Source organism: Mastigoproctus giganteus, chromosome 4 (genome assembly GCF_048544385.1).
Source record: "Mastigoproctus giganteus isolate SK-2022 chromosome 4, ASM4854438v1, whole genome shotgun sequence".
Taxonomy (NCBI): domain Eukaryota; kingdom Metazoa; phylum Arthropoda; class Arachnida; order Uropygi; family Thelyphonidae; genus Mastigoproctus; species Mastigoproctus giganteus.
This window is the reverse complement of record NC_143578.1, coordinates 93,132,524-93,147,857: the sequence shown is the minus strand read 5'-3', so window position 1 is coordinate 93,147,857 and position 15,334 is coordinate 93,132,524. Positions and strand designations below refer to the sequence as shown.

At 35.0% G+C, this 15,334-nt stretch overlaps 1 protein-coding gene across 3 annotated transcripts in view; it reads right to left on the bottom strand.

Moving 5' to 3' along the window:
• The window catches only part of LOC150086917 (VWFA and cache domain-containing protein 1), a 464,860-nt gene that overhangs the window by 311,688 nt on the left and 137,838 nt on the right, over positions 1-15,334 (bottom strand). For 2 of the 3 annotated variants that reach the window (XM_090372820.1, XM_090372822.1), the window contains exons 8-9: positions 5,483-5,569; positions 1,675-1,815 (exon numbers count right to left, since the gene is read on the bottom strand). In XM_090372820.1, coding sequence (XP_090228946.1) covers positions 1,675-1,815; positions 5,483-5,569 — 228 coding nt within the window. The remainder of the gene's footprint in view (positions 1-1,674; positions 1,816-5,482; positions 5,570-15,334) is intronic. The other variant, XM_090372821.1, reaches the window with a different exon arrangement.

The window sequence follows — 15,334 nt, the reverse complement described above, 5'->3', positions numbered from 1 at the left end:
ATCCCCAAAGCTAGCAGTTTTCTAACCCACCTAACCCTTGTATAAGGCAATGGTCAGGCCACACCTAGAGTACTGTATACAGGTCTGGAGGCCTCATTTCAAGAAGGATGTAGAGCTGCTGGAACGAGTACAGAGAAGGGCAACAAGATTAGTGAATGGAACAAAGGGGGTGCTCTTACGAAGAAAGGCTTAAGTTTTGCAAATTACAGTGTCTGGAGACTAGGCACCAGCGAGGTGATCTGATAGAGGTGTATAAAGCCTTGAATGGTTTGAGCATGCTCAATGCTGATGGGATTCTTCCTCTCGCTCAGAATAATCACCTGAGAGGGCATAAATTCAAATTGAGGAAAGACAGATGTAGGATAGGCGTGCGGAAATTTGCCTTTAGCCAGCGGGTGGTTGGTTGGTGGAACAGACTTCCAGCCCTTTTGAATGAACAGAGGGGTGAAGTGGAAATGGTTTTTTTTTTTTTTTTGGCTGATGCTGCATAAGCTTGCTTTCTTGCATCAAATGCCTCTACTAATGCTAAACACTGCCTCGATAGCATCAGCAAATATTCTTGCACCATTTCTATTTAAGTGTATACCCTTGTAGAAGCAGTCTCTCCTGTTAACAAGCACAGGCCATGCTGAGAAAAATTCTTCACCACAATCCTTGCACAATCTCTCCATGGTGAAATTGACTGACAAGCATATCATCATATACAGTGGACCCTCACTTTACAAATGGTTCACTTGCAATCAAATCACTTTACGATGGACTCTCCATAATAAAATACTGTTCACTATACGATATATAGTAAGTGCGGGTCGTTATGATTATGTTTGCGAATTGAATTTTAATTCTATTAAATGGCAGTTCTAATAAGCAAAAATAAGAGGAATATTATCTACAGGCTATAAAAGTAAAGTACAAAGCAAAAATTTACACTTTATTGCCTTACCAATTAGCAAAATTAAATAATACATGAAAATCAGAAGAATATTTTCCACAGGTTAGCAAAATAAAAATAAATTTAGCTTACATACACAGCTTAATTAATACTGTAATATACAGTATATACAAACTAATTAATTGATATTTCTGTTCACTGATTTTTTGTTGTAAAATTTAAAACAGTAAGAAAGATAAGCAATCAATAACAAAGAACACAGAAAACACAAATTGCAACTAACACGATAAGTGCAAATGAGATAAGGAATAGGAAGTTTCTGAAAATTTATTTGTTTTTTACATAACTGAACAATGATACAAAATCTCTAGCTAATTTCAAAAATAAAATAATGAGCATGACTAGGTATATAAAGCTATTTATAGAGTGATTTAATATCACAATTTGGTCAATAAATCAGTAAAATCCTTCAAAAATTTATCCGTTTCTTTGAGCTGAAAATTCTTTGACTAATGCGAGTGCAGTTACAATGAAGTCAAATTTCTCTGGCCAAGATAGCAGTGCAATGTATAAACAACAGAAACCAAGTTATTTATCTGAGTTTGATGCCTATTATGCATCACACTTTTTCTTCATCATTTCAACTCACTGAATAAAAATTTTCATGGTACATTTAACTATATGGTCATGATACACAAGTGTTTCAAGAGAATGAATGCTTTATAAAAGATATTTCTTTACTTAAAAACCATTTACCCCTCCTCCCCAATCCAAATACTTACCATCTATCACTGCATATGTATTAATGACAACTTTATAACCACTCTTTTGATTTTCTTCAGCTATAGCTTTAAATACTGGTCTAGCTTCTGTTAATGATGACAGCAGGCCACGGCTAATGTAGATTATTAAAGCTTCTTTTTCTTTTGAAAAATGAATATAAATTTTGTATTCATTATAAATTTATAATGAAAATTCAAGAACAAATTTAAAACATTTTTTCACAAATAAATGAAATATGCTCAACAATGTTGAGCAAAAATCTTTCCTACAGTAGTTTACAGAACATCTACAAGAGTATAATATCCATTACTGTAGCAGAAGCTTTTTACAGGATTTCTTTTCTCAAAGTTAAAAATATAATAGTTGACATATTCTCCAGTTAAACTGTTTTGTACTGAATGCCATTCATTTTAATCCAGCATTCACAACGCCACATAATTAGCAAATCTCAATATTAATAATTCCTTATATTAATAAAAATGTTTACAGAGCACAACGATAATACATAACTTTCACTTTAGTTCAAAACAATTAATGTTGCCACATAACATGCCACCTTCCGCACCACTCACTTATTCTAAACCACTCTATCTTGTTGGGAAGGAATATTGTTGAACAATATTTCTCCCCAACAAGATTAACCAAAATCAGTAGGCTGGTGGTTGTCAAATATAGGTAAGAATGATGAGGCACATTAATTGGGTGTCCAAGTGGCATCAAGTATATTTTGTTACGAATTCCAACAGGTCCACAGAGTCAATGTTACAAACTGCTGAAAAAAACTGATAAAAAAAGCTGAAAAAGATTGCATGCGTGTGTGTTCCACAAACCTTTATGTAACTTTAATTTTATGTAAGTCAGATTTAACCCACACCCACCTGTTAATCACACAATATTCCTTAGATGTTTACAGTAGTACACTAACTGTTTTAAAGGTTATTTCTGTTTTACAGGATGCACACACAAATTATATTTCAATATGTAATTATTAATGCAAAATAATATAATACATATAGTATAAATATGTATGAGAAAATAAAAAATAAGTTTAATTTGGCCATTCAATCTTCCTTATGAAATTATCAAGAGATGACTAAACAGTGGCTTCTTTCTTCTCTCCATAAATCTCTTGATAACAGGCTAAAGTGTTATCAATTTCTCTTTGGACCTTTAAGAACTGAGGCATTATGATCCACCTTCTCCAATTGTGCCATTTCTGCTGAAATCTCACAGAATGCTATTGTCATCTCTTTCATCACAAAACATTTTGGTTCTTCTTCTGGTTCTAAGCCTCAGTTTATGCAACTTTTGTTGCTTCTATTTCAGTTAGTTCATTTGACAATACATCCCCATATGAATCAATCAATTCTTCAATATCATGTTCATCAACTTCTAATTTTAGTTGTTCAGCAAGCTTCACTAATTTTTCAGTCAAGCCTTCAAAGATTTCGTCCTTACCGAAACCATGTACAAACTGCAGATTATTTTTTTTTTTCCAAACTGAATTCATATAATTTTCTGTAACCTCTTTCCATGTTTATGCAATATTTTGTATAGCTTGATAAATATTATAGGACTTCCAAAAATCTCAGACTGTTAAATCAGGATTTCTGTCCATCACTGCCAATGCCTGCACAAAAGCCGTACATAAATAGTAAGCTTTGAAGATGCAATCGCCCTCTGGTTCATGGGCTGGATGAGCAAAGTAGTGTTGGGTGGAAGGTAGAGTATTTTCATGTTTGAATGAAAATCATCCAAATGTGCAGGATGACCAGGAGCATTATCAACAATACGCAAAAGCTTGAATGGAATGTCAGTTTCTTGGGAATATTTCTCAATTTCAGGCACGAAACAGTTAATAAACAGACAAAAAAGAGCAATAGTAATCCATGCTTTTGGATTTAAACAATGATATACAGGAAGACTTGACTTTCAAAGTGCATGGGTTTTTTGAATGATAAGACTAGCAGTGGCTTAAGCTTATAGCAACCAGAAGCATTACCACCAAGCAAAAGAGTTGGTCTATCTTTTGAAGCTTTGTGTCCTGGCATCATCTTTCCTCTTTAGAAGTATGTGTGATGGGGCATTTTTTTCCCAAACAATCCAGTGTCATCTACATTAAACACTCGTTGTGGCAATTAAGGGCCCTTGATTATTTGTTTCTACCACTCAGGATATTTCTCAGCTTCTTCAGTATCACCACTAGCAGCTTCTCCAAACACTTTAACATTATGAAAACCAGCATGGTTCTTAAATCAAGCAAACCAACCATTACTTGCCACAAAAGATTGAAAACTGGCTGGATATTCTGATATTATGTCTTCAAAAAAAGACTTCTTGCTAATGTCTGAACTGTCATTAAGCTTAGCAGAATGCACTTTTATATTTGGTCTTCCATCCACATAGTTAACAATTTTTCCATGTCATAAATGGCACCAGAATACTTTATTATTGTTGGCTTTAAAGAGGCAGATCCTTATACATGTTTCTTTATATGGGCAGATCCTTTGCAATTGTATTCACTGTTGATGGTGCAAGACCAAGATTACATGTTTCCTATGGCTGTTAAGCTTAGTCCACCTTCAAAGTTCTTTATAATTTTAATTTTCATCTCTAGATCAAATTTGGTGCATTTACACAAGGATTCATTTTTTCCACTTTTGTTCATTTCAAACACAGCACATCTGTATTCAATAGCAAAAAGGGTGAGACTGAGGAAGTGATACACATACGGCGCATGTGCAGTCTGCCTTCCAAAAGACCACTGTTAAGTGGCAAGCAAGTAACATAGGCATGTTAAGTAAAATATTTTATAACTTGAAATTTTTTCCATAGTCCTATCAGGATAATTTTTGCAAGTCCAAATTTACGTAAGTTGGGATCTGTCTGTATACAGTTTTTACTTTCTGTTGACTATTTCTTTTGACATTCTGCACTGTTACAGTAGACAGTTATTTAAATAGGGAACCACCTCGTTTCTGCTGTAATTAAAGGATAGGAGTTCTTTATTTTTATCCCAAATCTTTATTGGATGCATAGTGCATACAATTTAAAAAAATGAGAAAAAAATTTAAAAAATTAAAACATTATAGTTGTACATAACTTTTAGGTCTGATTAATACATTTTGTAATACCATACTGGTTTTCAGAGCACTTACTCATTGTTTTTCCTTTTTATTTTCAAATTCAAGTCAAAATATTCTCCAATACAATATTTATGTCTGCATTAAACTTTGGAAGATGTAGATTAACTTTAGATTTAGTTCACTTCCTGAATTCTTAAGTAATGGTATTATATACCTCTATGACCAAAACAATGGACGATCCTACCAAAAGGAAGGTGTCAAAGTGTTACTTCCATTTAGAGCCAGAATGAATTACACTTTGCTTCTAATGAAGAATGATCCAGTTTTTTTTTATTTAATGAAATTCTTTTTTAAGGAATAAAAATCATGTTTCACTTGTATCAAAAATATACATGATTACTATATATTCAAATAAGATCAAGTTCAAAAAAATAAAATAAATTTAAGTAGTGCTTTGATTAAATTTCGAAATACTACATTATAGTTTGCTAGTAAGTGTTAATTAACAATTATATAATATTAAAATTAATTTTTTTGGTTTTGTATTTCACACATAACACCAAATACAATGCCCAAAGGAATTAATCGAGTTATTTAAGTTATAAGACAACGAACATTTAACACCAATAAATAAATCAATTTTCTATTACAACTTAAGAATCACCACTTATCATCCAAATATTACAAAAACATTATGAATTAAAAAAAAGAAGTAACTCACCTTGAATAGAGCAATTAAGGTGTTTGCACAAAGTACCACGTATCATTTCAAAGCCTTTTGTGAAACCAAGAAGATGATTTGTTGGATCTAATTATTAAAATAAAAAAAAATAAAAAAACTCTTCCATGACTGCAATATACATCAAACCATCTATGCTAAAAGTTTAAACAGCAAAAAAATGGAATTAGCAGAACTTAGTCAATATATATAAGAATAATCAGATATTACAGACACAAAAATGATAAATATAGGAGAACAACAACTAAACAATAATGATGAATTTACTTATTGTGTAAGTAAAATACTTTGCAAGGAAAGCATATCAACGGTTGTTATAAAAGGTTCAGAAGAAACTTTAATTGGCTGGGAAATATTACATAAAAGTCACAAGGATAAAATTTATGGTAAATAGTATAGTGAACTTTATATTGCACATAGTCTAGCTTGAGGCTAAAAAAAGAAAAAAAAAAGTTCTTTAATATCATAGAAAGTTGGAGATATAAATAGCTGAATACAAAACAATTACATCCAAAGAAATATTTTAGAAAAACTGGAGTGAAGAGTACGCCTAATAATAGTAAAGGGCCACAAGAAGTTTGTAAGTGACATGCATTCTTAATTATGAGCAAAGTAGCTCCACATAAAGATAACTACAAATTTACAGGGCAAGAACATAATAGAAATAAGAAATGTTCTGAAAAAATGGCATATAGTAGAAATGCATGCTACCATATATGCATGTAACAGTTACGTATAGATTCTATAAAAGCTATAAATTGTCATTAGCATTAGTAGAGACATAGGATGCAAAAAAAGAAAGCTTATACAGCATAAGCAAAAAAAAAAAAAAAAAAAAAAAACGCTTCCCATTTCACCCATCCATTTGCTCCAAATGTTTCTCTATTCTGCCATGAATTTATTTAAGCTGACCACTTCTACAATGGCAGATGGAAGTTTCTTCCAAAAATCAACTACCCACTGGTTAAAGGCAAATTTCTGCACAGCTATTTGACAACTGTCTTTCCTCAATTTCAGTTTATGCCGCTTCAGGTTTGTAATCTGAGAAAGAGGAAGATCCCATTAGCATTGAGCCTGCTCAATCCATTCAAGGCCTTATACGCCTCAATCAGATCACTTCGCAGGTGCCTAGTCTCCAGATGCTGCAAATTGCAGAATTTAAGCCTTTCTTCGTAAGAGCACCCCTTTGTTCCCCTCACCAGTCCTGTTGCATTTCTCTGTACTCGTTTCTAGCAACTCTACATCCTTCTCAAAATGAGGCTTCCAGACCTGTATGCAGTAATCAAGGTGTGGCCTAACCATTGCCTTATATAAGGGAATAATCACCTCCTTATCCCTGTTAGCAAAATCCCTGTTCAGCATTGACAAGACCCCATGGGCTGCTCTGGCAGCCTGTCTGTACTGCTCAGAAAACTTCATATTTGACTGCACAATTACTCCCAGGTCTCTTTCATTCCCTACAATCTTGAGTATTACACCACACAGTTGGTACATTTCTCTGGGGTTACTGTTACCCATACGCAGTACTTTGCATTTGTCGAAGTTAAACTTCAGTTGCCACTTCTCAGCCCATCTGCCCAGATTTTCTAGATCCTGTTGCAGTAGCATACTGTCATTACTGTAATTAACAACCTGGCCAACCTTTGTATCATCTGCAAACTTCAACATCAAGCTTGATATACCTTCATCAATATCATTGATAAATACACAAAACAACAATGGGCACAACACCGAACCCTGGGGGACACCACTAATAACGTTAATCCAGGAAGAGCAGTTGTTCATTGATTAATACTCTCTGTCTTCTCTCACTGAACCATCCTTTTATCCATTGTAGCAACTTGACTTAATGTCATACTGCTCCAATTTGTACAGCACTGTTCCACGTACAAAAGTATCAAAACCTTCCTTGAAATCCAATTATATGATATCAAAATTATTTCTTGCATCTATTTCCTTTGTGACCACATCATAGTATCCAATCAAATTGGTCAGACAAGACTTCCCCTTAACAAACCCATGCTGTGTCTGAATTATTACTGCAGTCTTGTGTAGATGATCCTGCAATGCTTCTTTAACCAGTGACTCCTTTATTTTCCCCAGAACAGAAGTTAAATTAACAAGTCTGTAATTACTCACATCACCCTTTGATTCTCCTTTGTGAGTGGAGATACATTTGCACATCTCCAGTCCGTGCGGATCTCCTCCAAGTCCATTGATGCTGTCATAATTACGAGAGCATCAATTTGCTTACTTCCTTTGCCACCTCCTTCATAACTGATTAGATCCCATCCACCCCAGGTGCTTTTCTTATGTTTAACTTCAACAATTTCTCCTCCACTTTGCTCTCAGTCATTACAAAATCATTTAGCTCCCTGTTAGAGTTTAATAAGTTCTGTTCTCCACTTCCCTATAGAATTCCTCATCTGTGAAAGTAAATGCAAAACACACATTCAGTTTGTCAGCAATATGGGCAGGATCATCTACAGTCAAACCATCAATATCAACTGGACTAATCTGATTCATCCCCTTCCTTTTAGAGTTTCTATAAGAAAAGAAGTCTTTGCTGTTTTTCTTTGCATCCTTTGCCAGATTTCTCATAATCTGCCTATGCTTAGCTAACCTCTTTTGTGCCTTGATTACAGACTAGTTTATATCTACCATAGGCTTCTGTGTCACCTGATAATTTATATGCATCCCATGCATTTTTCTTCTCTGCCACAAGTCTCATTAGTTCACCTGACATTCAATTTGGCCTAAACGTAGAACAGTATTTCTTAGTTGGCATGAAAAGCCCAGTAGCTTCCAAGATTAATTCCTAGAATGCTTTCCATTTAGAATTTGCTGTTGGTAACATCATCAGTTGGGCCCACTATATAGAATTTAAAAAATCTCTGAGATCACTGTAGACACCTTTACAAAAGCAAAAAACCTTTCCTTTACCCATGACGATAGTCAAATCTTTTAAGTAAATCCCACATCAGTATGCTGTGATCACTGACAACTAGTGGTTCCTATATCTGCAAATTCTTCATGTATGAATTATCACTACTGATAATCAGATCAAGAGTATTACTCCATCTGGTTGCCTATCGAACATGCTGCTGTAGAAAACAATCATCCAATCAATTCACAAAAGCCTTGCTAGTGTTTGAGTGACCAACCCACAAGTTCCAGTCAATATCTGGAAAACTAAAAGCCCCATTATAAGACATCTTGATTTACCAATTCATTCTATTTCTCTGTATAATTATTCATTGTACTCATCAGAGTCATTAGGACTATAACAAACTCCTACCATCATTTCTGCTTTCCCAGTGCTTATATCAAACAAAACTGACTCAACATTGCACTGTCCATCTATGTCAACTGGATGCACTTCCTTAGATTTTATGTGTTTCTTACCTAATAGCATAACCCCACCTCCCATCCTATCCTGTCTGTACACGATGTATGCCCCAAATTACAATCCTGCATTCCTTATATCTGTGATACCACATCTCTGATATTCCAACAATTTCCCCCTTTGGTATCATTACCAGCACTTCAAATTTGTTAAATTTATTTTCTATACTCCTAGCATTGGTGTACATGAAGTATACATGCACCTGTTACTCTAACACAGCCCATGTATTTACTTGTTTCATGACTCCCCCTAGTTTTTCCTGAAATCTCCAGCAACTTGCTTTCCGAGTTGCTGCTCATTCCAATAGAAGCAGTGCAAGAATCACTTCCACCTCTGCCTGTGGCTGCTACTGTTAATCTATTAGTCTGTGAATCCCCCCCCCCAAGCTAGTAGTTTTCTGGCCCACTTAACATTGCCTCAATAGCATCAGCAAATATTCTTGCACCCTTTATATTTAAGTGTATTCCATCCCTGTAGAAGCAATCTCTCCTATTAACAAGGACAGACCACACTGAGAAAAATTCTACCCCATGAGCCTTGCACAATCTCTTCAGGACTGAACTGATTGACAAGGCTCTCATCATAAACTCCCTCCTGTCGTGTCTGAGCAGGAATGCAGATACTTTCAAATTTAACACTAACTCAACTTTTTTTCAACACTTGTTAAGTAAATCCGCATATCTCCTACACTTAATGTCATTAGTGCCGACGTGTTGTGCCCTTAAAAGATGATATCTGCTCTACAATAGATGATATACCCTGATCCTATTCCACCTATCCTTTTTGCACAATATATTTCCCATTTTCCTGACAATTGAGTCACTGACAATAACTAGCTTCTATGGATCCAGCGCATTCTGCCCTGAAGGTTGCCCGGTGCACAAGAGTGAGCTCTGATGTTGAGTTGGGCAGCCGAAAGCTTGATGGGTCCCCCATTTTAATTCCTTTGAGGGCATCTACCCGACTCTTCAAACTCTCATAGATGCCTATCAGAATGCTGAGTTGGTGCCTAATTTCTTCACACTCTCTGCACCTAGCACACACACAAAGACAACACTCTCTACACCTAGCACACACACAAAGACAACCACCATGGCTAGAGCATGTCCTATTCCAGAAAGATCCACAAACATTTTGCATTTTGCAGATTTTTTTAGAGTGTGATGCATTGGAGAATCGTCCCCTTCGGTTCTTCCCCGAGTCAAGCTTCTGCTCCTTTGTGCACGCTGCTTTGCTGCTCTAGTCTGGGGCATGATTTCCATTTAAATACAATTTAATTGACAATAAAAATTAATAAGATTTATTTATAAATTTAATTGATTGATTGACAATACTATACTAAACTATCAGATTCCTTTTACAGTGCTACATATTACGCTATCTAATTTTACATTACACTTTACGCTATCAAGTTAGAGATATATGTTATGCTATTCCATATCGATCTAATATACTACAACAATGGCGGCAGGTTTTGAATGGTATAAGGTTCTACTGATACTAAGTAATAACCTACAAAATCTCTATTTATATTCAAAATAAACTAAGTAGAGTAGATAAGAGATAAACTCAGTCACTACTTACCCCCTTTTCAAACTTACTTTTATCAATACAATACAATACAGCATTACATATATTATATATATACAGTAGTACATATCATACTGTGATTACTAAATAACATTAAAATGCAAAGGTTATTAAATAAAAAATAATTAAAATTGATTGAAAAAAAAAAAAAAAAAAACAGAAGCAATACTGTTTTGTTTATGACAACTACTTTTTCAGTCAGAGGAAGGCGAGGAGTTCTTCTACAGTCAGTCCTCACATAACACGTGTTTACACTACATGAATTCGATCATACATGATTTATAAATAGGGGAACGATATCTTATATAACACGAATTGAATTCGCTTATGCACGATTCACCTTTGTGTTTACAAGAAATGGCAGTCGAACGCGGAATCAGCCAACTGAACGCAACACGATAGGAATGAAGAGAAGATTCAGAAAATGTATTTATGTTTTTATATCAGTGAAGGGGAAACACATTTCACCATAATAACATAAAAACCCACACAATTTCAGCTATTGATATTATCGCAAATGCAATTAGATCGAGTTTACTACCAGTTTATAACAGATTCCACTAGCAGGAATGCAACTGGAAATTGTTTTTATTGTTTTATGGTAGTAACCCCCAGAAATGTGCTTTAGTAAAATGTGAGCTAGTAAGGTGTTCATAGTGTCTCTGCCTTTACGGTGTTGTTTATTCAGTTGCTACACGCACGCGCAGCGTTGTTTATGTGTATCAAGCGTGCCTCCTCGTTTTGTAATTGTGCTTTATTCCCTAAAAATGGGTAAAATACTTAAAAGGTGTGAAAAGGAAGCAACCTGGTGAAGACACTACAGCTTTAGAGAGAAAAAGAAAAGCAATAGATAAACAGAGGCGGGCTGGGTCAAAAATTCTTACCCAGAAAAATTTGTAGTGGCCTCATACTAACGTTTATGGCCAAAATCACACTGGCCTCCGACCCACTGGTGTTTGCCCGGTAAGGCTTATGGCCAGTACACCTGTCGATAGAGAAAAAATATGAAATTGTGAAACGCTTTGAGCAAAATGAAAGACCATTTGATATTGCACGTGCTACAGGCCTAAATGAGGCAACGCCGAGAATTACAAAGAATGCAGAGAAAATAAAAACAACTTTCTGATGAAAGTCGGCTGTCATCTGTTTGGATAGAAAATCAAACAAAAAACAAGTTTCCTTACAGTAGAAGCAAAAGCATTAGCAATATTTTATTACATAATAGTTTTTATTACGATAATTTATTGTGTTTGGTAATGTTCTGGTTATAAATATATGTTCAATCTTGGGTGGTCGGCACCTAACCCTATTTTTCCCATAGGGCCTGTTGTTTATATTGCACGATTTTGCATTGCATGAGGGTTTCTAGGAACACAACTATCGTGCTATAAGAGGACTGACTGTATTTGTTAAAGAATAAATGTAAGGTCAGTTGTCTAGATTTTTCTCCTCCCTCTCTAAAACAAAACTGTAATTGTTCATCAGATCATCCAGTTTTCTTTTTAACGAGCAGGCAGCAATCTTTAGATGTTGATTTCTGCCAAAACTGTAACACGTCCATTTTTATTTCAATATTTATCTCATTGTTTACATTATGAGTAGTAAGAACGTGTGTGTGTATATACATAAACTATATAAAAATTTTATACACAAAATAAATAATTGATCAAAATATGCAACATGCATTTATTACAAAAAGAAACTGAAATTACTCTAGTGAGAAAAAGTAACATGGTCGAGTGTGCATGTAACTTAGAATTTTATTGTATATAATGGCAGACAAAGTGTCAAATAAATGTGTTTAACTTGAAATGTGATTGCATACTATCGCAGCATATCCATATAGCAAATGCAAATGACAGTATGCATATAGCAAATGCATACTATCACAGGATATGCTGTATATCAATATAGCAGAGGAACTTAAAAAGTTTAAGATATAAAGGTATATACAGAATCTGAAACTGAAAATGGCAGTCATCTCATATCAAGCAAATTAAAAATAAAAATTAGCACCAAAAATAAGACAAAAAAAAAAAAGTGTTAAACAAAGAAAACTCAAAAATTTCTGAGATTTTCCAAGATTTGAGAAGCCTTTTTGCTCAAAAGTTAAATGATGATGGTGACAATGAGATGAAGATTGGCAAAAATTTAAGAGAATTTTGTTGGAAACTGCAAGAGAAAAATGTGGGAAGAAGACTGACATAAAAAAATGGTTTACCACCTTGGGTTCACTATGGTTTTTCTGAAAGAAAACCAGAGCAGACACAAGAAACTAAAGAGGCAGTCACAGTGAGGAAAAATATATTTTAAGAAATATTTGATAAATAAATCTAATAAATCCTTACTGAAACAGAGAAAGGGGAAACGGTTTGGATATGTCTAAAAGAGGTTAAGAAAGTGAAAGTTAAGTACCAAGAAAGTGAAAAAATGTTTTGGTATTAGTTAAAAATCTTACAAGAAAATTCAGCATTATGGTAATCAAAAACAACAGAGTAAAGGAAAAACAGAAGGGAAGGATGCTTTACAAGTACAGCAGAAACCGTCTTATCCAAAGTAATAGAAACCAGTAGATAGCGGCACAAAACATGCATATATATATATACATATATAAATCAAAATTTTTTAAATTTGTTCGTGCATGCATGTAAAGAATGTACATATGGGAAGTTTCCCTTTTATTCTCTAAATAAACTATATATATATATATTTATTATTTTTAATTATTATATTTTATCTTTACATTGTATTGCTAATTAGAATTCTTTCCAGGGTTTGGCTATGGGGGCTGGCATAGGCGATTATATAGTTCCTTAAGTGGTTTTGATCTACAGGTCTACTGTGGTCTGCATATTAATATATATATTTTCATATTCACATACATGAGTAGATTCAGTTTTTTACATATTTGGTCTCTAATACAATAACTAACATACTGACCAATTAAATAGTACGTACTTATTTTACTTAGGCTATAATAAATAGTATAACCACGGATGTAATGTACAATCGATTACAGATGGCATTAATCCGATCTGGTTTATATTATATTATATTACATTATATATAAAAATGTTTATAAATACTCCTATCATTGATATATATATATATATATATATATACATACACAGGGTGATTCACTACCAGTGCGACAAACTTGCAGGAGGTGTAGGGGGCACAAAGACGAATCAGAATCACATAGCATTGCAGGGTCCGAAATGCCTTCGTCATGCGGTAGAGGACATTGAACGGGAGGTTGCGTGAACAGCAACCCCGCTGGAAGTCAGCATTTGCGAACAGTTTCTGTTGAAGAAACCAAGTAGCAAAAGTCCTCCGGAGTGGATAATCCGCAGGCTCCAATGATTGGACACGTTGCAGATGGTATAAACTCATTTGGTTTGTTGACAGTATCCTCCATACAGTGGATTGGGAAATACCCAATCGTTGGCCTATCGCTCATGTACTCATACTCAGATTGCCTTCTGCAAAGCGTAAGACATTCTCCTCATTGTCTGGAGTCCTCGTCGTTCGCTCTCGATTCATGGTACCTCTCGTGAAACAACCAGTCTCACGTAACCTTCTGTGCACACGTGCGAAAATCGTATGATGAGGAGCACGCCTGTGCGGGAAACGTTCCTGGCACAAGCGCAGAGCGGCGCGCCCATTACAGTCCGCAGCTCCATATGCGAGGTGCATGTCGGCCAGTTCAACGTTTGAATACTCGTCCATCCTACTGCCTTGGAAACCAGTTCGCAAATGCTGACTTCCAGCGGGATCGCTGTTCACGCGACCTCCCGTTCAACGTCCTCTACTGCATAACGAAGGCATTTCGAACCCCGCAATGCTATGTGATTCTGATTCGTCTTTGTGCCCCCTTACACTTCCTGCAAGTTTGTCGCACTGGTAGTGAATCACCTTGTATATATATATATATCAATGACAGGAGTTTTTTTGGCGGTTTTTTGGCTTGGTTTCTGATTTTATTTCACTAACCCCCGAACCCAGAGGGCACCAACATCTACCAGCATCGGATAAATAATACATGTGCTCCACTTCTCGGTCTTTCTATCTTCACATTCACCAGTGGTAAGCATACTTACTTATATATATTTTTCACCAGGAATTTGTTCTATATATATATATATATATATATATATCAACCATTCGGTCCATCAATCTACATTATGCTAAGTCTTTATTATATCTTCAGTTTCCTATCTTCTGTTGCAATATATCTCCTACATCTTATACGATGTGATACTTACCATAAACCAGGATCCCTTTCTTTAAGGGATGGGAAGTTACGCTCTTGGTTTCTTCCCACGTACAATTGTATTCTTCCCTTTTTCTATACTTTTAGCGATATACTATATAACCCTACTCTGTCATACCTCATGAACTATTAGAGCAATTCGAGGGGGACTGAGGTACTATTGCTATTCTTTATCCTATTTCCGTTCTCCTTCCTTTAGCCCATGCTGCCTATTCAACATAGATAATATAAAATGTAACTACAGTGGATGGAACTCTTGCTCTATTATATGCTTTATGCTACTATGCTATCTGTCGGGCTAATAGTCATCGCACCCGTAAACTACTAATCAAAATCTGCTTATTACCAGCTTATTAGGCCATGATATCATATTACTTCCAAATTACTTTACTTACTACATTTTGCTTATTATCAGCTTTTGGCCCTTATTTTATAATACTGCTAAATTTCTTGATTCACTATGGTACTACATTATTACTATCATACTATCTTATATATATTCGAACCTAGTTTTGCGGGCAGTTGACAACAGAAACAGATAGCCACATTAATTATGGGCCGATAT